Here is a 22,358-nt window from a genome sequence, read left to right as displayed (position 1 = left end):
CAGACACACCCACTAATAACAATAGGTATTCCATTGAGTCTCTCATGTCCAGAAACCATGAAACGGACCCCAAGTTTGCATTTCTAGCTCATCTGGTTCAGAAGTTAGAGCCAAACCTATTTTCTGGGTGCTAATAATAATATATTATATAATAATAATTATAATATTGTGACGGCCATATTGGATTGCATGGAAACTTGCAATACAAAAACATTTCGTATTGTGTTAACACCTTGAGGGCCCGGGCCTATTTAATCCATTAATAAAATGTGCCCATCGTCAGCAAGCGCCTCTAGGCTGTAGAGACGCTAATTTGACGGAGATTATCAATCTCCATCTCGGGCACATGACCGTGCACTTGAACTTGAGAGTGATTTACGAGAGTGAACTAATTGTAACTTTGTTTCTTCCATAGGCATTATAGGGCTTTGCAATGGACTCTGAACCTCTTTATTGAAAAAGCCCAGACCGGGAAGAATTTGTTGACACTCCCAGCCCCGGCCCCTAATTGCCTTTGTTAAGATTCCCTCCAATAAAAAGAGTTTATTTGCAAAGTCGTTGGTTTTGGTCATCAGCACTCTTCCAACACTCTTTGCTGGAAATCCTAAAGAAAACCCAAGAAAAGCACACCTGAGAAACGGCAGCACAGACGAAGATATCAAAGATAATATGAATTTCAGTCTCACACACTTTAATTATATTGAGTTTGAGAATACGTTTATTGTTTTGAGGTGGATCAGAACTAACTTACTTTTCAGGAAATGGGAAAATTGAACTTACCTGTGGTTATTTTTCTTGTTAATACTTTCCAATGGTTAAATATAAAACCCACATACACTTTTAATCTGGCATACTGATTTTCGGACAGCAGAATATTTTCAAAGATCTTGTAGAGGCTATTGTGCTACTTTTGTGTGGCACTATATTACAACAATATATAGCCTACAGTAGGGCATTCATTTATGGGAAGAAAAAATTATAATAGGCTACATAGTTTGGGCGGCTGGGCTCTTAGTGCTAATGTTAGCTATACGACATGAATGCTTCACGAAACCTATAGGTGATGAAAACATGGATGAGAGGACAGAATAGAGAAGAGTCAATATGTGGAGCCGACCTTGAGATGAACAATGATTGGTGGCACAGCGACATTCTGATCCTAGAGTGAACTATACAGTCTACAGATACATTTCATTTCATATTTATTCATTTCATTTCAGTTATGGTTTTACATGATTATAATTCATTTTACTTTGTACTTTTTCTTACATATTCCATAATAGAAAAGAAAAGGAGCAGGAAGAAGATCAATCTTATTGATACCTGCCCCTATCTATCCTTTAAAAAAACATCTAATTGATGCTGCTACCAACCATTAGTTTTACATCACCATGATTACATCAACTAAAAAAGAGAAAACAAACATAGAGCTCAACAAGAGAACAAACAAAACAAAGCAAGGCTGAGGGAACGAAAGAAAAAAATAACCTAACCTAATTCATAATTCTTTCCTTTTTAAACACTTTCTTAAACTGAAACACTGTTGTACAACTCTTCAACTCCTGTTTTTGTGATCGTTCCATAACTTTATACCTGTAACAGAAGTGCACATTTGTTTTAGTGTTGTCCGAGTGAACGGATGTTTAAAATCATGTCTTCTTCTGGTCCTCATCCTCTGAGCTAAACACAAATGACTTCTGTAACTGTATTGGTAATGATCTGTTTTTCGCTCTGAACACCACTAATAATGTTTGTAATTCAACCAAATCCATGATTTTCAGAACGCCTGATAACATAAAAAGCCTATTGGTGTGTGTGCTCTGAAATGTTCTTTATTTATTATTATTAACGCTCTTTTTTTAGTAGGCCTATAGTACATGGGTGACTTAAAGATGGAGAGCCACCATTTTTTTCCACCATAAAACATGATCATCGGGTATTATTACAATATAAGGGGGAAGAACTTTTTCCAAAAAGTGTACAGTATTTGTTAAAATCATGCTTTTATGTGGACACGCCCACCAGTTCATTAAGTATGCCTGGTTTGCCTGGTGGGTGGTGATGGGTGGTGATCCACCTGAACTGAAGCCGCACCCACAGCTGTAGTTGTATGATAAAGGGGGAGGGGTTAGGTGAGGGGCTGATAGTGTGGTGTCACTATATTACTGTTTACTCCATTGGCCCGTTTGACTGTCAAGGGTTCAGCCTCCAGGAAGAAACCCTAAATACAAAGTCAATACACAATTGCACATAAAAACAACTCCAGTCTGTCTAAGTAAGTACTGTCACCTCATAGACACATGAAACACTGGAAAAATTAAAAAATTGTGGCACTCCATCTTTAAATTTATGATCCTGTGTCTGATCATGTCGCACTAACTAACCCCATTTACACCAAGATAGTATTGAGAACTGAGAGAAGTTAGATAGTCAGTGTTGCACATTGGTTGGTGATCTGTTCTCTGATGGTATGCTATTGTAATGATGTCCACGAAGGTACCTATATGTATCTCTGCGTCACACAACACAATGGAGTTTACATTCCTATGTACATTCAAGCCGGGGTGTGCCATGCACTCGGGAGCCTCGTAAACTATGTTGAGGTGTGAATTAATTGATTAACAGTTTGTAGAATGGTTACAGTTTAAGGAAGGTCCAGGTAAATACACATTATACAATATACGATAAGAGGATAAATCCAGAAAAAGTAATAAGAATTACTTACATAAGGGTCTTCGATTTTCAATTAATCAGTACATTTAAGAACATACAAGTATACACAAAAAAATCACACCCGTGTAAAGTGAGGGGCGCTAATATATTAAAGTCTAACTCATGTTGGTATGATTAGGTGTTAATGGGATTTAATGTTTGTGTTAGGGACAAGATGACGTAAATTTTCCCTTCATTGTCAATGGCATTTTTAAAACAAACATTGAACTAAAAACAAAGATTAACCTCTCTTCATTGTTAATGGCATTTTTAAAACAAACATTGAACTAAAACCAAACATTAAACCTGTAGAAGGGGCTAGCGCCCCTCAAAAATCATATAGGCCTACACAGAAAAAAATCACACCCAATGGGCGCTCTCGTCACAAATTTGGCGGACATATGACCTACTTTCTCCTTTCATTGTCAATGGCAAATATGAGACGTGTGGGGACAAGATTTACGTCATGTTTGGTGGACAGTTGACCTAATTTATCCTTTCATTGTCAATGGCAGATATTGGGACTGTGGGGACAAAAGCTCTATATAGGCGGGGCTGGCGCCCCTCAAAAAGGGAAAATGTGTACAGTATATAGGCCTATAGAAAACGTTAACTTTTTAAACTTAAGGTTTTTTTTAATCAATGCATGTGTGTGGGCGTGTGCTCCTGAAAAATCGTGCAATGACCAATGCAACACTGCAGATAGCTGCATGGGTGACTTTACTGCAATGAACACTAACAAGCACACTATGCTCTTTGTTCATTTGTGGTGCAGAAACATTCTGGTGCACAACAAATGCTCAGCACAATTTTCCTGAACATTACAGTCTACTGTACCCAATCAGAAACACAAACATTTCTGTCTGTGACGTCGTCAGTTTATAACCACAGCATCTTTTCGTGATAGATTTGTCTTTTATACCCCAGGGAGGCAGCTATAATTAAGCTTCAGAGCTTATTTTCAGGAACGGCCTGCACACAGACACCGGCAGGGACCGGCCTGCACACAGACACCGGCAGGGCCTGCACACAGACACCAGCAGGGCCTGCACACAGACACCGGCAGGGCCTGCACACAGACACCGGCAGGGCCTGCACACAGACACCGGCACGGGTGGGAGGCAGAGATGATGTTTTAGCCCCTGCATGTCATTGTTGTGCTGTGTGTGTGTGTGTGTGTGTGTGTGTGTGTGTGTGTGTGTGTGTGTGTGTGTGTGTGTGTGTGTGTGTGTGTGTGTGTGTGTGTGTGTGTGTGTGTGTGTGTGTGTGTGTGTGTGTGTGTGTGTGTGCGTGTGTGCGTGTGTGTGTGCGTGCGTGCGTGCATGCGTGCACACATTTTGCCTGCCCAAGGTGCAATTCCTGGAAACGCCACTGCTGACAACCGTACAGTGTACATATTTATGGAGCAGGGAGTGTTCCTTCTGTTTGCGTATCTCAGGACCCACCTTTGGACCCACAGCTGGCACTGAATGCCAAGTCAGTGAGCATGTGACAGCTTGGGCGTCTTTGCCATCGACAATGAAAGGAGGAAGTATACGTCAAGAAATGACCGCCAAATATGACGTAAATTTGTGGCAACAGGCATTCTGATTGGTCAGTGTGAGATGAAGCATGATGTACGATGATAAGAGCGCCCCTCACTTCACACGGGTGTGATTTCTTCCCCCTCTACACCAAACATCTTCACCACCATCGGACAGTATAAGGTATAAGCACAAGTAAAAAGATAATAATCAGTACATGATTTTCACTATATTTCCAATAGAAATGGGCCTCATTCACTAAGCTCCATCGTTTCCATTAGAAATGGGCCTCATTCACTAAGCTCCATCGTTTCCATTAGAAATGGGCCTCATTCACTAAGCTCCATCGTTTCAGCACACACTGTGTAGATGTCTGCTTTTACGCAAATTCCCACGTTACGTTACCAGTCTGATTCATCAATCTTTTTTTCCCCGTGAACTCACGTCTGCTCGGAGGCAGACTAATCATAAAGCTGTTCACATTTAATAGAATGCAAAATCAATCTAAATAGTGCCGAACATAAAATAGTTATGATGTGAGACACAACCGCTTTGCCGATCTCGTCACGGAGAATGACAAACAATGATTGGTTGTGCAGCAATGCTGCCGTCTCCTGACAAAGAAACAGCAAGGATTCATTTCATACTACTATAATCTGACATAGTCTGACATGTTGTGAATGTAAAAGAGAATAGCAAGTTGTGCAGTGCATAAAGGACTCGTGGAATTAGGGTGGACATTACATAAGACAATCACATGACTGTCTACTGCTGTGCAAATGTTTACTGTATGAAAAGTGCTATTAATTTTATATCATATTTATATTACCCCTGTTTGTGAGTTTGTTATTATAACAAATGGGGTGGATGTATTTCTTCTCCCTGCTCTTCTATTGAGACATTTAGATGGTGTCAAAGGTCATGTCTCACCTAGACACAGGATCTGACACAAAATCTGACCTGATGGTCAATGTTGAAATTCTGTGCACTTTCTGTGCACAATTTCTGTGCATTCCGATACTGGTCAAAACATGGGCCACAAATTAATATACTATGGCTATTATGTGTGCGTGCGTGCGTGCACACATTTTGCCTGCCCAAGGTGCAATTCCTGGAAACGCCACTGCTGATAACCGTACAGCGTACATATTTATTGAGCAGGGAGTGTTCCTTCTGTTTGTGTATCTCAGGAGGTACAGCTCTCACTGCCTTAAGAGCCCTGGCACTGAATGCCAAGTCAGCACAGCTTGGGCGTGGCGTGTGTGTGTGTGTGTGTGTGTGTGTGTGTGTGTGTGTGTGTGTGTGTGTGTGTGTGTGTGTGTGTGTGTGTGTGTGTGTGTGTGTGTGTGTGTGTGTGTGTGTGTGTGTGTGTGTGTGTGTGTGTGTGTGTGTGTGTGTGTGTGTGTGAGTGAGTGAGTGAGTGAGTGAGTGAGTGAGTGGTATGAGAATCGTCTCAACGTCAAAGATGGCCATCAGTTAATTTATGAATAGCAAAAGACTGCATTGATTTGGCCAATGGTGGTTCACTTTGTGAACCACTGTTCCATCCCCCAAATAGACGTTCCCCACAATCGCCCCAGAAGAGTGTTGTCAATGGAAAGTAGATATTGTCACCACTCACCAGATAGGAGATATCTAGGCACAATAATATTGATGACAAGTTGAAGTTTGACCTAAACACTGACATGATATCAAGAGCAAGAGATCAGCATCAGCAACGCCTACACTGTTTAAGGAAACTGGCTAAGTTCAATGTCAACAAGATTCCGTATTACTTCCCAGACAATTTGAGTTTTTAGCAGTTCAGATGGTGGTGGCAAACTCACCTTTGACTATCATCTGCTGCTACAGACCTCTGTCTGCTTTATCGGAAGCCTTAGGTAATCTAACGGAACTGCTGTCTAAGTGTGCTGCTAGCACGGATCTTCTTTGTCTCAATGATATGAACTGGGACTGGTTTAGCGACAAATCTGCTTGTTTTAAGCAGCAATGTGACTCATTTGCTGTCCCACTAGGCATAACCCAGCTACGGGTGGTGACACTTTGATTGACATTATCTTAACAAATGCAGTGCATAAATATGTGGCTGTCGGTGTCTTTGCAAATATGATTTAAGTGACCATTGTGCAATTTCTTGTGTTAGGAACCAGACCAGTACCCAAAGGTAATGGTCTGGTTACTGGACTTCCGTCAAGTCCTCAATTTGCCCTGAACCAGAACAACCTGCTACCCCGACACCGGCACACAACTTTCTCAACATCAGCCCCCCAACTGAAACAGAGGTCAAGAGTGCCATTAAAGCAACTAAGAGTGGGAAAGCTGCAGGTAGTGACTCCATTCACACTGAGATGCTGAAGACTGACCTAAACACCTCAGTCAAGGTCCTCACAGACCTGTTCAGGAACATCTGGGACAAAAATGCCATCCCTGAGGACTGGGCTAAAGGTCTAATTGCCAAAGTTCCGGAGAAAGGGAATCTACAAAATTGCAACAACTGGTGAGGCATCACATTGCTCTCCATCCCATCTAAAGTCTTCTGCATTATCTTGCTGGGTAGAATTGACACAGTGATTGACACCAAACTGAGGCAGGAACAGGCAGGCTTCAGGAAAGGAAGAGGGTGCACAGATCAAATATTCACAATAAGGAACATCATTGAGCAATGCCTGGAGTGGAACACTCCATTATACATCAACTTCATAGATTTCCGGAAAGCATTTGATAGCTTGCACCGTGATACGTTGTGGAAGATTGTAGAATCATATGGCGTCCCTCCAAAGATGACTGCATTGATTAAGATGTTTTACTATCAATTTCAGTGCAGTGTCATTGTCAATGGCAACTTCACTGGGCGGCGGTGGCTCAGGGGTAGAGTGCCTGGATGTTAACCGTAAGGTTGCCAGTTCGAACCCGGGCTCCCCCAGAGTTACTGTCGAAGTGTCCTTGAGCAAGACACTGAACCCCTAATTGCTCCCGATGTGCTAGTTGGTGCCTTGCATGGTTTCCGCTGCCATCGGTGTATGAATGTGTGTGTATGAATGGGTGAATGTAATGCGCAATCTCAGTAAAGCGCCTTGGATAAAGGCGCTATATAAATGCACCATTTACCATTTTCACGGAATCATTCCCTGTGGAATTTGGTGTACGCCAGGGATTTATCATCTCCCCCATACTCTTCCTGATCGCCATTGACTGGACCATGCGTAAGACCATCTCAGATAAGCCCAGAGGCATCCAGTGGACTCTCTTCACCCAGCTAGAAGATCTTTATTATGCTGATGACATTGCTGTTCTCTCCACCAATCACACCCACCTGCAAGAGAAGACGGATAGGACTGACTGATTTGCTAAGCAGATAGGTCTGAACATCAACATCTCCAAAACCCAAGTGATGTGCACACACCCAACACCACATGCACCAATCACTGTGGATGGTAACTCCCTTGACTACGTTGAGGAGTTCACATATCTGGGAAGTCTCCTCAGTAAGGACAATGCGTGCAGCAGGGACATCAGTATAAGGCTCGGAAAAGCTCGCAGCACATTTGCAAGCCTCCAGACCATCTGTAAATCTAAGCAATACAGCCTAAAACGAAGATCAAACTGTATAACAGCAACGTTAAGTCAGTTTTGCTGTATGGCTCAGAATGCTGGCGAGTGGTGGAGAGCGACATGAATAAAATCAACCTATTCCACAATGGGTGCCTCCGGAAGATATGTCGCATCTTTTGGCCAGAAAAGATCTCCAACGAGGACCTGTACCTAAAGACAAACTGTTACAATGTGGTACAGGAAATCAAACACAGACGGCTCAGATGGCTCGGACATGTCCTTCGAATGGATCAGAACAGCATTCCTAAAGTGGCCCTAAGATGTACCCCACCTGGAAAGAGGAAACAACGGAGGCCAAAAACAACCTGGCAGAGAACTGTGACCTCAGAACTGAATATGGCAAATCTGACATGGGGCGAGGCACAACATGCTGCACAGGATAGGACCAGATGGAAGCAGATAGTCGCAGCCTTATGTTCCACCGGGACATAAGGGTATTAAGTAAGTAAGTTACAGTCTCAGTAGGGGGAGCCAGAGAGACTTTTCTGCTGTTCATGAAAAGTCAGACATTTCTTGTAAGTACTTACTGTGGGTTAATTATAAACCTTCCAAGGAAGGGACTGCACACTCCAGGGAATGGAGACGGGCAACTTACTGCAACATCAACATATTCATTAGGTGCTATGAAGAAGCTCACGTGCACTTTATTGTAGTTTCAGTTTCAGATTGATGTACTGGCTCCCCCTACAGGCATTGCAGACTGCTACTGTATAAAAGGACAAGCAGTGAGCCTGTGTTTATACTTCCTCTGTCTCTCCAGACCTACATCAGGACTTAAACACTGCAGCAGGTAAGACCCTGAGACCACTTGTCTTTTAGTGCAGAAAGTGTAGCCCTATTTGCAGAGGACTAGTAATAGTATTACCTTAATTGGAACCTCTGGTGATTTGTACTAATTACAGAGGTTATCTGTTATCTAATATCTCTTGTGAATCTTTGTAGGACACACCAACTTTATAGTTTCATTATATAGATATTGTGTTGTAGGTCGCGTCGTAGATTGGCTATTTTCAGCAAGTGTAAAATCAGCCATTATAGGACGGCATCAAGGCCCACCGAATAAATCAACTGTAGATTTAGTTGACTGAAATCTTATGATGTTTAGTAAAATTAGCTGTCAAAATAAACACTGGTATCCACACACTAGTTGGCATGGAGAGGAAGTGCATGGGCGACTCTGAGGGTCTGACGTTCTGGTTGGCCCAGCCTGAGGACTACCAGGAGGTCATGTCCATGTCTGAAGGCATCTATGGAGGCAACGATTACCTGCCACACCGCTACCATGAGTGGCTGGAGGAGCCAGGGAGGACGGTTCTACTGGGACGCAGCAACCAGGGGAAACTGGTGAGGACACATTCTGACACAAAGTCACTCACTGGACCTAGCCCCGAGCTCAGATCAGCCAATGAGCCAACGCAGGGAAGCTGGAAATACATTCACTAAAAATGCCAGTACAGCGCTCCACACGTCCCCCCTTCTGGCTCCAAAACTATGGAATGCACTTTCCATTGCAATTAGAACTGCAGACTCACTCCCAATCTTCCACCGTCTTCTGAAAATCGGGAGGCATACTATAATCCGACGGAGCGTTAGTTCGACATGCGTCCGCGTCTCGGACTAGCGCCTGCTCCGGCTGCGGTTATTAGGGTTTGAGGTGGGTTGTCGTTTTTCGGACCAATGACTAGTCTAACTAAAGTACTGCACCCCTGAAAACCCACCTCTTCATTTTAGCCCACAGCACGTGCCGTAGCACTTGCCCAAGCCTCAGCGACCTTACAGGCGCATGCAAAGGTTAAAATGAATTAACTTATATAGCATTTTTTGTAGACATATCACTCTATAGTGTATAGTTTCATTATGTAGACATTCCACTGTTAGGTTCTTAGCTTACGTGTGATTCAAATCATGATGACTATTTTGATGTATTTGATGTATTACCATGTTTTGTTCTTTATTACTGTAAGTTAGTTATTCAAGTTTTTTTTTAATGGGTGTGGCTAGCGATTCATAGAGGAACATATCCACGTGAAAAGCCAAAGAAAACAACTTAAAGAATAGCTGATCTTCAAGTTCAAACTGCATCACATTCCGGTGTGTTGTGAGCTTGTAGATAGATTAGAAAAAAGTTGTCAATTCAAATCTGAACTGGACTCTCTATACAGGTAGGCTTGAAGCCTGCATAGTTCTGATTATTTTCTCTGTCACATGTTTTCCCTTCCTCCACTAGGTGGCACTAGAGTCATGCCTGGTGGTTGATGAGGAGACCACAGTGGTGGTGGAGGGTCTGAGGGTGCTCGCCTCGGAAAGGGGTCGCGGTGTGGCTGGCGTCATACTAAGGTAGACATGATATATCTTGTGCCAACGCTTACTCCTTACCTTATGCCTATTTGTCATGTTTTACTAATTTGAAAAACATTTTAAAATAGTCTTTTCAAGATTGTAAAATATGGCAAATAAGTTTAGGGTAAGGCACGCCCAAGATAGGGCCCCATTACATGGTCTTTCATTATACGGAATGTAATAGCAGCCTGCAACATCTGTCACGTACAGTGAATTGTTTTTAAATTATTATTTTAGGTTTTCTGAGCCCATGTGCACTCAAAAAACCTAAACTTTTAACATTCAGTAGATTTCTGTTGTCTGGGGTGCTCTGTTATGTGGAGTGTGATGTAATTTAAGAGACAGCACATCCCATATATGACAATGAGATTTGCCAGCAGATGTCACTGTTTTTCACTGTTTTTCCTGGTTTTCTTTTAGTTTATAAAAAAGTATTCATCTAGTACATGGGTAGTACTATAACCAACGTTATGTTATTGAAGGTCTAATGTCATGCCTGACGTGTAATAATTGCTTAATTCATTTTTACAATTTCATTGTTATCCACACTGACGCTTGAAGTACAAGAGTTAACACCTTGAAACCTTGTACTTAACCGGTAGGTTTGCTGACAGTTATGTCCGACAGCTCTATCCGACCATAAGGATGAAGAGATTGACCAGGCTAAATGACCAACTGCCCAAGTATAGCTTGCTGGCAAGACAGGTGTGTGCATGCATGCATACACAATTACACATTGCACATTGCAACATTGCACATACATACAAACATAATAAATACATACATACCATGATACCGGTACCTTCATACAATATACATAACATATACAAGACCGTTTTAAGGTCAACCACACCAATGCGCAACTCCCAAGAGTTTCACTGGTGTGGTTGACCTTAAAATGGTTTTGTTGCATGGAGTTGCAACTGGTGTGGTGTGTTTAGGCTCATTGAGGCAATCCTCCTTTCTCCCCATCGTTTCCGCTCATTCTCATCTCTGCTTCTGTCTTACAGGCTCTCCTTTCTTTAGTTGTCGAAGCAGAATATTTCAACAGCTTCCTCTCCCACTTGAAGAACAAGTTATGTTCTGCGGGGTCCGTCCTCGAAATGGTTCCCCTGGAAAAAGAGCAGGTGAGAGATGTTCTCCTTGACCCCAAACTCCACTCCAGGGTCCAGCTACCCGGCGGGTCCATCATTCAAAACTGGCAGCCGCTGCGACCAGTCGAAGGCAACCTGGAGATCCTGGCCAGGCGGAATCTCACATGGTTGGCTGACAGCGAGGAAGCTCCTGTTTTTCTCAGTTTCTCCACGCCTCCGTACCCCGTCGGACAAAACGGAGGGTCGATGCGGCTGAACATTGACATGTTTGGGACAGACCACGTCCTGGCTCAGCGCGCACTGGTGGGCCTCCTCGAGAGGGTGTCTGAGAAGGGGGAGCTGAAGGGGACAGTTTTTGTTTTTGTTCACATGGCCTTGTCACTGTGGGAGACGCTGCAGGGTTTCTGCGAGGGCCACCCAGGGGTGACATTTCGGGAAATGTTTAGGGAAATGTTGCTCCTGGAGAAAGAATTTGAGGGATGTGAGGAATGAAGGGAGGTGTTGAATGTGCCTTCAAACGTGACCATTATCGGCAATGCAGATTAATTTTATCATCTTTAACCGATTAAGACTTAGTTAGAACGCATCTGTGTCACCTTAGAGCTTTTAACCACTTTAGCTAATTTTTAAAAAATCTTGAAAACATGTGCAAATCATTGATTATATTTCACAGCAAACGTTTTTTACTCATATCTTTGCTTCTGGGGGGTCCCTGGAACAACATGTTCAGATGGGGGTCGACGGCCAGTTACAGGCTCCTTGACATGAAATAGTTTGAGAACCATTGATAAGAAATTATTTAAAGCAAAGGTAATTGATGAATATATAGCAGCAGAACAAACAAACTGAGAAATATCATAGAAAATGGGTGAATGGGTGATTGGGTGAATATATGTAAAAATAATATAGTATACAATACACATGTATAGTACTTAATGTAACTATAAAACTGTATAAAATGTAACTAAAACTAATGTAAACCAACATTTTGTTTACTTTTTGTTCTATCTCTTTTTCCTTTTCTGTTTTTAGTAATATTTCTACGGTAACTCGATATTACATTCTCATTTGTGCTTTTCATATATGCTACTGTGATATTTTATCATAGACTATTATTATTATTATTATTTTATTATGTAAAAAGGTGGGCAAAATCAGCTTTATGCTTCAGCCCATACCCTTTCGTCTAAAATAGTCACTATGTTGACTAATCAATGTAAATTGCTTTACAACCATAATATTGTTTTTAAATGACCGAAATAAAGATTCAAACTCAAACTCAATATAGAAATTTTTTTCAGAAAACTGTCTGACTTAGAAGACATTTGTAGGATCTGGTCTCAAGCCTCAATGAGTTAACCACGTGAAACCGTATGTACTTCAGTTGACCGGGGGTCTGTACAGAGCTCTATACTTGGTCCCCTCTTTTTTCCCCCCTCTACACCAAATCACTTCAATAATAGGCCATCTCTACAAGTTCACAACGCATCACAACGTGTTTTTTTTGCAGAATGCTTCCACAAATGCAGTAATGGTTGATTTAAAGCAGTTTTATTTGTTCATTGTAGTCTACCTGTCATATTGGAATTCGTAGCAACCTAAGCACCTCACTGAGTGTGCTGACTGTGCTCCCTGAGAAAATGAACAAGCTAAATTAAAACCCATTCTGACCTGAGATCAGATTCATACGAGGTTTCCGCCGGACACACACTGGTCTGATGAACCCATTCTGACCTGAGATCAGATTAAAAAAAATGTCAGTCGTTCTTCGATTTTTCAAAAATAGCAGACCTACAAGCTCGTATCGCGCCACTCGGTGGCGCGATATGACCTTGTAGATCTGCTATTTTTAAATAGCTAAAGCATGACGTGATGCTGACACCAAAATGGGTGCCCGGTCAGAATGGGTTAACAGATGACTTTTATGTTTAATTTGAGTCTGCATGAGCAACAGCTGACGATCAGAACAATCCAAGTTCATTGCTCACCAACACTTGTCTGTTTTGTGGTGATAATTGTGAAATAATTAATGATCCTAAACACCCAATCTCGATGGGAAATGGCATATCTATGCAAAGAAGATGAAAACTGCCTAAAGGAGACTATCGTAGGTGTCTGCAACACGGTCAAGAATGAACAAGCAAACGCAATCCACATCAGACTTGCAGGTGTTCCGTTTCACCTGCATTCTGCAGGCATTTACACTGAATAGCACAGAACCAAAAGACACAGCATTTATTTTCTGTCATCACATGTCTTGTTCAAAAGAGATCAAACATGCAGCATACCTCAATTAGTCTATACAAGGAATATGAGGATGCTGGTGGAACCATCCTTACTCGTAAAAAGTTGTTATCAAACCTAGTTGATTACTTTAGAGGAGAACTCATTATGTTGTATTCCCCTGGGTTGGCACAGATACCTTTTTTCAAATCATATGCAGCAAAGGTGATATCACAGTCATAGCAATTGATGCAATATCAAAGAAGATACACAGCGATTGGAGACATTGAGATTGATAGTGAACATTATTACACCCATATCAATAAAGCCATTTGCTCCCAGTTCCAAAGTGACACTCTCATGGACCTTCTGACAATAATAAGCCAAAGGCCACACAATTCCTTGCCAGGTATAATGATTGGGAACATGATCACAGCAATAATTTAAAAAATGCAAGCTAAATTTAATCTTCTGATGAGGAAGAAGTTGATGTTTAACCGTCATGCAAGCTGGACTACAAGTTGCACACATTAATAGTTTAGTTTAAAAGTTTATTTTTCTATTAGCATATATTCAATGACCTAAAAAACACCTTTACAAGAACAAAATACCATGCAATTGCATACTGCGCTCAGTCCGGTTGAATGTTAATATGCCATTCATTACCTAATTATGCTAAATTCACACAAAATTACAGAGGTATGGTCACATAAATTATAAACCCCTATAAAAAATTGCCCAATAACGAGAGCCGGTCAGCAAGTGGATTCATGAAGGTATATATATATTAGGCCAATAAAAAAGACTATATACCACATTTCACACCCTGCAGGCCCGGCTGCCGGACTATAAACAGGGCATTTATTTGCCTGATAAGACTTTTAAAACTCCATGAAACTTGTTATTCATGTCCTCACTGTATTGCATTACTGCTATTATTTTTAATGTTTATGCCTTGCTTTTCTTTTCTTTCTTTCTCCATTGTTCTGTAAAGATTGATTGATTGATTGAATGAAATATTTATTAACAGTTTGCAGAATTACAGTACATTTCAAGCACAAACTCAATACAAAGACTGTTAACTGTGAGTAGACAACCCAATTAAGCATTACACTTGTTTACAAGAGGGTCCACCATGTTCAGCACTTTGAGCACTTTGAGCTGCATTTCATGTCATGAAAGGTACTATACAAATAAAGTTGTATTATTATTATTATTATTATTAGTAGTAGTAGTAGTATTATTATTATTATGTATGCATATCATGGGTCATATCTGGTGTGACCTGATCATACTACCAGAGATCAAATCACCAATGCAACACTGCCTACCTGTATCTGTATATGTCAATACTATTGTAGCCTCGGCCGGGAGGCAAACCGTTCCCCATTCCAAAGAAGGCACAGTATGTTACCAGTCAACTAAAGAGCCATATGGCCCGATAGGCAAGTAGTAACGCAACACCGTATAGCCTACAGTCGTCGTCCCCACCTGGAAGCGCTACGCTATCTTGGTGCAAATCAGGCACAGGATCATGAAGTCACCCATGCACTATAGTTCTCCTCTCAATACTATCTTGGTGTAAATCATGGGCACAGGATCAGAATGTTGCTGTGCCACCAATAAACCGTGCACCGTGTACTTATCAGTTTTCATTTCAAGGTCGGCTCCACCTATTGACTCTGCTGTTGATTGTCTCCACCAGGCCGAAGGCATGGGGAGAGAGTATGTTTTGCACTCCGTCCGTCCGTCTGTGTGTCCGTCCGTCTGTGAACAGCTAATCTCCGGCACCGTTAACCTGGTCGATACCAAATTTTGCACACACACAGTCCCTGGATGCCAACGATGAACCTCTGCCCCAGAATTTCTCAAACTATTTCATGTCAAGGAGCCCCAAAATTGTAACTGGCCGTCGACCCCCATCTGAACATGTTGTTCCAGGGACCCCCCAGAAGCAAAGATATGAGTAAAAAACGTTTGCTGTGAAATATATTCAATGATTTGCACATGTTTTCATGATTTTTCAAAATTAGCTAAAGTGGTTAAAAGCTCTAAGGTGACACAGATGCGTTCCAACTAAGTCTTTTTTTTTTTTTTTTAAGATATTTTTTGCGGCTTACGCCTTTATTGATTTTTTAAGGGATAGAAAGTAGGCTGACAGGAAACGGGAGAGAGATGGGGGGATGACATGCGGTAAGGGCCGTGTCGGGTCGGGGAGTCGAACCCGTGGCACACCGCGACTGGATCACCAGTCCGGTGCCCAGACCGTTACGCTACGGCCTGGGCCTCCAACTAAGTCTTAATCGGTTAAAGATGATAAAATAAATCTGCATTGCCGATAATGGTCACTTTTGAAGGCACATTAAACACCTCCCTTCATTCATCCCTCAAATTATTTCTCCATGAACAACTGTTCCCTATATTCCCTGTTCCTCGTCACCCCTGTGTGGCCCTCGCAGAAACCCTGCAGCGTCTCCCACAGTCACAAGGCCATGTGAACATAAACCACCACTGTCCCCTTCAGTTCCCCCTTCTCAGACACCCTCTCGAGGAGGCCCACCAGTGCGCGCTGAGCCAGGACGTGGTCTGTCCCAAACATGTCAATGTTCAGCCGCATCGACCCTCCATTATACGGGACAGGGTGCGGAGGCGTGTAGAAACTGAGAAAAACAGGAGCTTCCTCGCTGTCAGCCAACCATGTGAGATTCCGCCTGGCCAGGATCTCCAGGTTGCCTTCGACTGGTCGCAGCGGCTGCCAGTTTTGAATGATGGCTGCGCCGGGTAGCTAGATGGACCCTGGAGTGGAGTTTGGGGTCAAGGAGAACATCTCTCACCTGCTCTTTTTCCAGGGGAACCATTTCGAGGACGGACCCCGCAGAACATAACTTGTTCTTCAAGTGGGAGAGGAAGCTGTTGAAATATTCTGCTTCGACAACAAAAGAAAGGACAGCCTGTAAGACAGAAGGAAAGATGAGAATGAGCAGAAACGATCTGGAGAACAGGAGGATTGCCTTAATGAGACCAAACCACACCAGTTGCAACTCATCATGCAACAAAACCGTTCTAAGGTCAACTACAGCAATGGAACTCCTTCAGTTGCAAGGAGTTGCATTGGTGTGGTTGACCTTAAAACGGTTTTGTTGCAATTAAGGAGTTGCAACTGGTGTGGTTTGGGCTTAAGTCTACCATTAGGGATAGCAAAGTATTTGCCATAACATGGTACACAAACTATATACACAGTATAATAATTATTGTATATTATAAGAAGGTACCGGTATGTATGTAATTATGTTTGTATGCATTTGCAATTGTGCATTCACTGTAGGCCTATGTGTATGTATGCATGCACACACGCAGCAAACCTACAGTTTAAGTACAAGGTGTTAACTCTTGTAGCCTACTTCCAAGATGGTGATGGCAGGTCAGTGTTGTGAGGGATCTGTACATTGGAAGCATAATATGCATTGATTGAAAACTCATTAAGTAATACTTCCTATTTAGTTATGTTTCAGACTGAAGTGAGAGTTATGCATGTGTAACAGTCATACGAGGCAGATGCCAGAACCAGGAGCCATGTTTTATTTTATTTCATTAAATGTACCTCTCCATTTTGGTTTGTTTTTGGCTATAGGAGTCCAGGTGGATCTACCTATGTATGTTTTCATCTCACTGCCTGCCGTTCTGCAGCTGTCGTTGCTTCCCATCTTTCCTGAAAGCCCTCGATATCTGCTGATTCAAAAGAACGATGAGGCTGGAGCTAAGAAAGGTATTAACGGTTGTTCAGACTATAACGGAAGCATTTGAAAATTGTGGGAGGCAACAGTCTGGCTCGAGAGAATACTTACTTCATGTAGGTGCATTAGCTTCTTAAATTAATTCCTGACAGATGGCTTCACATTATTTGTGTGTCACAGCACTCCAGATGTTCCGAAGGGAAGAAGATGTGTCTGAGGAGTTGGAGGAGATCAAGGCTGAGGAGCAACGCCAGAGAGACATCAAGACCGTCTCTGTCAATCAGATCCTCAGAAACCCACATGTTCGCTGGCAGATGATCGTGGCCTGTGTCCTCGGGATGGGCATCAGTTTCGGTGGGATAAATGCTGTATGGTAACATTGTTGTTCATCATGTTGTCACTGTCAGGAATAAACCTTGTATCTCCATTGTTCAGTCAATTAAAATTTTTAATATTTTCACCTATACCAGCCGTACAAAGTGGTTAACTGTGTATGTTTTTAGAAATATTTAACTAATGAAAGATATTAACTAGCTTGTAAATATATACCTACATTGGATCTGTTGTAACTATTTAATCATTTATCTATTTAAATGTTTTAATTTCATACAGTTTTGCATAACCAGCTGGTTTCTTCCCGACAGCAACAAATCCATATTCACCGTATTTAACTATAATATGTGTTTGTCTTTTTCTTGCCTTTACAGCTGTATTACTACAGTAACAGGCTGTTCACAGCTATGGGCTTTGATGTTGAATTGATACCCTATGTCACCCTTAGCTTAGGTGCTATAGAGCTTATATCTACCACGATTGTTGTAAGTACGAAAAGCTAATTTTATTTAAAGGATACAGCAGTTGTTTTTCAATGGGTCCACCAGCATAATCCACAGTTGTCAAAACTTTACAATGGCTAAATATACAAGGCCTACATGCGGCATAAAGAGTTGGACCTAGTCACAAATGTTGAACAACACTAGCTCTATAATTTAAAACATACATTGGTGCTGACAACTCTTGCTTCATAGAATTTTCAGTGCTTTGATATTTGTCTTCTATCTTGTTGATCTGTCTCTGTTCAGGGGACGGTGATTGAACGTACTGGAAGAAGAACAGTGACGCTCGTTTTACAAGTACACTTTTTTATTTGTACATCAGCAGTGGTAGTTCTTGGTACTTTGTATATCATCGCTGTCTGGCAGAAACCAAAACAATTCTTAAAATAAATAAAAATTAATAAATAAATCTATACTATTGATTAAACATCCTTAATGTCCATGTGCGTTTGTTAAAAAAAGTGCTTCTGACAACTATAACAGAGCTTACTATTTAATCAATGTCTACTGTGAATTTCCTACAGGACAAAGCATCATGGATGCCCTACCTCAGTTTTGCCTCTGTATTGGCTGTTATTGTCTTTGAAGCTAGTGGTTCAGGTAATTAACACATTACTTAATATGTTGGCCTATGTGTTGAACTGTAAGTCCTAGAATTTAAATTGAATTAAATTCAATTAATTTCATTGGGCCATCAAGACCTATCTACCTATACATAGGTCACATATTGTTTTCTTTCAATCATACAGATCATTATCATCATACATGATCTCTGGGGTCATCTTAAAAACTTCCTTTAGTTTTTCCTCCATTGTTTTTGTTATACTTGGCTTCCCAACTTTTTAGGCAATTTTTTATTAAAACAGTAATGTTGAACATACAATATTGACTTAATTATTGTACCCGCTCGAGTGATGTATTGAGGGGCCTCAATAGAGGGTATGCACGTGACATCATCATCAAAACCGGAAGTTACGCAGGAACGCCTACTGAGTGGCAAAAACTACTTTCTGGCCTTGACAGCCCATGCAACCAAACATGACATAGAATCATACTGTACGTATGTTGACTATAGGCCTGTAATTCCTAGGGTTCTCACGGCTACAAGCCATGACTTGTGTGTGAGGGTAACCACATCTGCGTGTGTGTGTGTGCACGCGTGTGTGTGTGTGTGTGTGTGTGTGTGTGTGTGTGTGTGTGCGCGTGTGTGTGTTCCCCAGGTGCAGTTTCTTCTACTGTGGTCAGTGAATTGTTTGAATACTCCTTCAGATCTTCTGCCATAATGCTTTATGGAATTGTACTCTGGATGTCCAACTTCACCATGGGAATTACATTCCCTTACCTTCAGGTGATTAAATGAACAAATGTCCCATATCTTGACTGACTTATTAAGTTATTACTGACTTTTTTCTTCTTATTTTTTTGTGTTTACTCTACAGAATGCCCTGCAAGACTATGTGTTTCTGTTCTTTATGGTGATCTGTGCAGCGTGTGCCATCTTCCTCCTCTTTGTTCTGGTGTTCATGGTGATCTGTGCAGCGTGTGCCATCTTCCTCCTCTTTGTTCTGGTGTTCATGGTGATCTGTGCAGCGTGTGCCATCTTCCTCCTCTTTGTTCTGGTGTTCATGGTGATCTGTGCAGCGTGTGCCATCTTCCTCCTCTGTGTTTCTGTTCTTTATGGTGATCTGTGCAGCGTGTGCCATCTTCCTCCTCTGTGTTTCTGTTCTTTATGGTGATCTGTGCAGCGTGTGCCATCTTCCTCCTCTTTGTTCTGTTCTTTATGGTGATCTGTGCAGCGTGTGCCATCTTCCTCCTCTTTGTTCTGGTGTTCATGGTGATCTGTGCAGCGTGTGCCATCTTCCTCCTCTGTGTTTCTGTTCTTTATGGTGATCTGTGCAGCGTGTGCCATCTTCCTCCTCTGTGTTTCTGTTCTTTATGGTGATCTGTGCAGCGTGTGCCATCTTCCTCCTCTTTGTTCTGTTCTTTATGGTGATCTGTGCAGCGTGTGCCATCTTCCTCCTCTTTGTTCTGTTCTTTATGGTGATCTGTGCAGCGTGTGCCATCTTCCTCCTCTTTGTTCTGTTCTTTATGGTGATCTGTGCAGCGTGTGCCATCTTCCTCCTCTTTGTTCTGTTCTTTATGGTGATCTGTGCAGCGTGTGCCATCTTCCTCCTCTTTGTTCTGTTCTTTATGGTGATCTGTGCAGCGTGTGCCATCTTCCTCCTCTTTGTTCTGTTCTTTATGGTGATCTGTGCAGCGTGTGCCATCTTCCTCCTCTTTGTTCTGTTCTTTATGGTGATCTGTGCAGCGTGTGCCATCTTCCTCCTCTTTGTTCTGTTCTTTATGGTGATCTGTGCAGCGTGTGCCATCTTCCTCCTCTTTGTTCTGTTCTTTATGGTGATCTGTGCAGCGTGTGCCATCTTCCTCCTCTTTGTTCTCCCAGAGACCAAAGCCAAAACCTTCATAGAAATCAGCCAAAGTTTCTCTAAGTTAAACAAGACTCCAGTCATTCTGACTGAATGATTGGAGTCAGCCATACTCAGAAAGATAATTCAAATTAAAATCTAATTTGGTAACACTGATGGCTTTTGTTTGTTGATTTGTGTTGGTTCAAAATATAATGTTTTTGCCTCACTTTTTAAATTACGTCATATGGCAGCCATGGACTTTTAATGTTTGTTTAGGACACATATGGCCAATATAAATACAATTTGTGACTGGTTTCGTTGTGCGTGTGTGAGACCAGCTAATCTGGGTAACCGCTGGACAGAATATATGTTGTGAATCTTTGCACACACCCTGTGGCTGTAAACCGAGGACGAACTCATGCCACCAGAAATATTTTGAATTGGCCTCATGGTGCTCCCTGAGAAAATAAACAAGCTAAATTAACAAATACGTTTATTTTTTAAGTTGAGTGCATGAGCCTAAGCAGCTGAGATTCACTTTCCTTTACGACGCTAGGGCGTTCCACATTTTTGTGGCATAGGAGCGAAATTTTCACAGTGGGCAGAAGGGTAAAGAAAATTCCACAGATAACTTGACATTGAGACATACTTCCAATCGCTGTACATTCATGTTTAAGTAGTTAAGTGGTCTTTGGCATTTTGAAATCTTGAAAGTGAAATTGCCTGCAACAACAACTTTGAAACACAAGAGGGCAGTGTGTGTTGTAGAGTTCCCACAGTACAGTGCATAATGGTTACAGGAGTGTAGCCAGTATTTAGATTATTTTATCCCATTGTTCTAATGCGAGCGACAAGATTTAATTAGTCATTCCCCCCCCAACATCACATAAGGAAATTGACAAGGGATGCATGATTCTCACTCTGTGTGTGTATTTGCTGTGTATATTATAATGAGTATTAGACATAAGTCATACAGTTTACCAGCTCATTTTCAATGCATATTACTTGATTGATTGATTGATTGATTGAATACTTTTATTAACAGTTTTGAAGATTGTGCAGAGGTTTACAAAGATTGCTAATAAAGGATGACACAAAATAGCCCTGGCTTGTTTCCATTGTGTTCCAGTCTGTCTCAATCGGTTGCTTGTTAAAGCTATGCAATATCATTTAGATTAACGCTCATATCAAGCAGTGGTTCAGGTTCTCAAAGTTGGGTCCGAGGACCCAGCCCAGGAGGCCCATGATCACTCCTTGAGGGGGTTCCAGGGGGTCCCGACTCCCGCAGAAAAATGTGTTAAGAAGCAGCCCAACCACGGCTTTGACCCTGTTTTCGGCAATTTGAAAACAGCCTATCTACAAGCATTGTGAGCTATAGATCTGTGATTAGTTTGGATGTTTTCAAAAGGTTTTGAAAACATTTAAAATCTTTTCATATTTTTGAAACCTTTTTTTAACGACAAATCTTGTACAAATCTTGCACGAATTACATTTCATTTGAGATATTCACCGCTGCTGTAAAGTAATGCTGGAATAAGTCGGATCAATCACAGAGAGAAGAGTCATTAAAGATGCAGCTGCTTCAGAAATGCCCTGGGGCCAAAACATCACTGAGCACCTGGAAGGGGTGTGATTGATTGATTGAAGTATATGTATTAACAGTTTGCAGAATTACAGTACATTTCAAGCACAACTAAATACTAAAACTGTTACAGTGAGTGGACCACCCAATAAAGCATTACACTTGTTTACCTTGTTCAATTCATCAAAACATTTAAAGACATAACATTTTTGTACGTCTTTAAAGGGGGCCAGTTTCGAATTGCAGCCGTCCGTAGGTGCCCTTTGAGAGTGGATTTGAAGGATTCAAGGGAAT

At 41.7% G+C, this 22,358-nt stretch overlaps 2 protein-coding genes across 2 annotated transcripts in view; both read left to right on the top strand.

Moving 5' to 3' along the window:
- The window catches only part of pomp (proteasome maturation protein), a 102,972-nt gene that overhangs the window by 49,032 nt on the left and 31,582 nt on the right, over nucleotides 1–22,358 (top strand). The gene's annotated exons all lie outside the window — the stretch shown is intronic.
- Nucleotides 7,908–11,773, top strand: LOC310868134 (histidine N-acetyltransferase-like; the record flags this gene model as incomplete). The annotated part of the gene is made up of 6 exons (XM_083778395.1): nucleotides 7,908–8,109; nucleotides 8,608–8,637; nucleotides 8,995–9,191; nucleotides 10,075–10,184; nucleotides 10,790–10,892; nucleotides 11,198–11,773. The coding sequence occupies 6 exons, from the start codon at nucleotides 7,908–7,910 to the stop codon at nucleotides 11,771–11,773; spliced, it is 1,218 nt and encodes a 405-aa protein (XP_083634521.1).

Source organism: Protomyctophum parallelum (genome assembly GCF_964188405.1).
Source record: "Protomyctophum parallelum genome assembly, chromosome: 12".
Lineage (NCBI taxonomy): Eukaryota > Metazoa > Chordata > Actinopteri > Myctophiformes > Myctophidae > Protomyctophum > Protomyctophum parallelum.
Note: the sequence above shows the minus strand (reverse complement) of the source record. Positions and strands in the feature narration are given on the sequence as shown.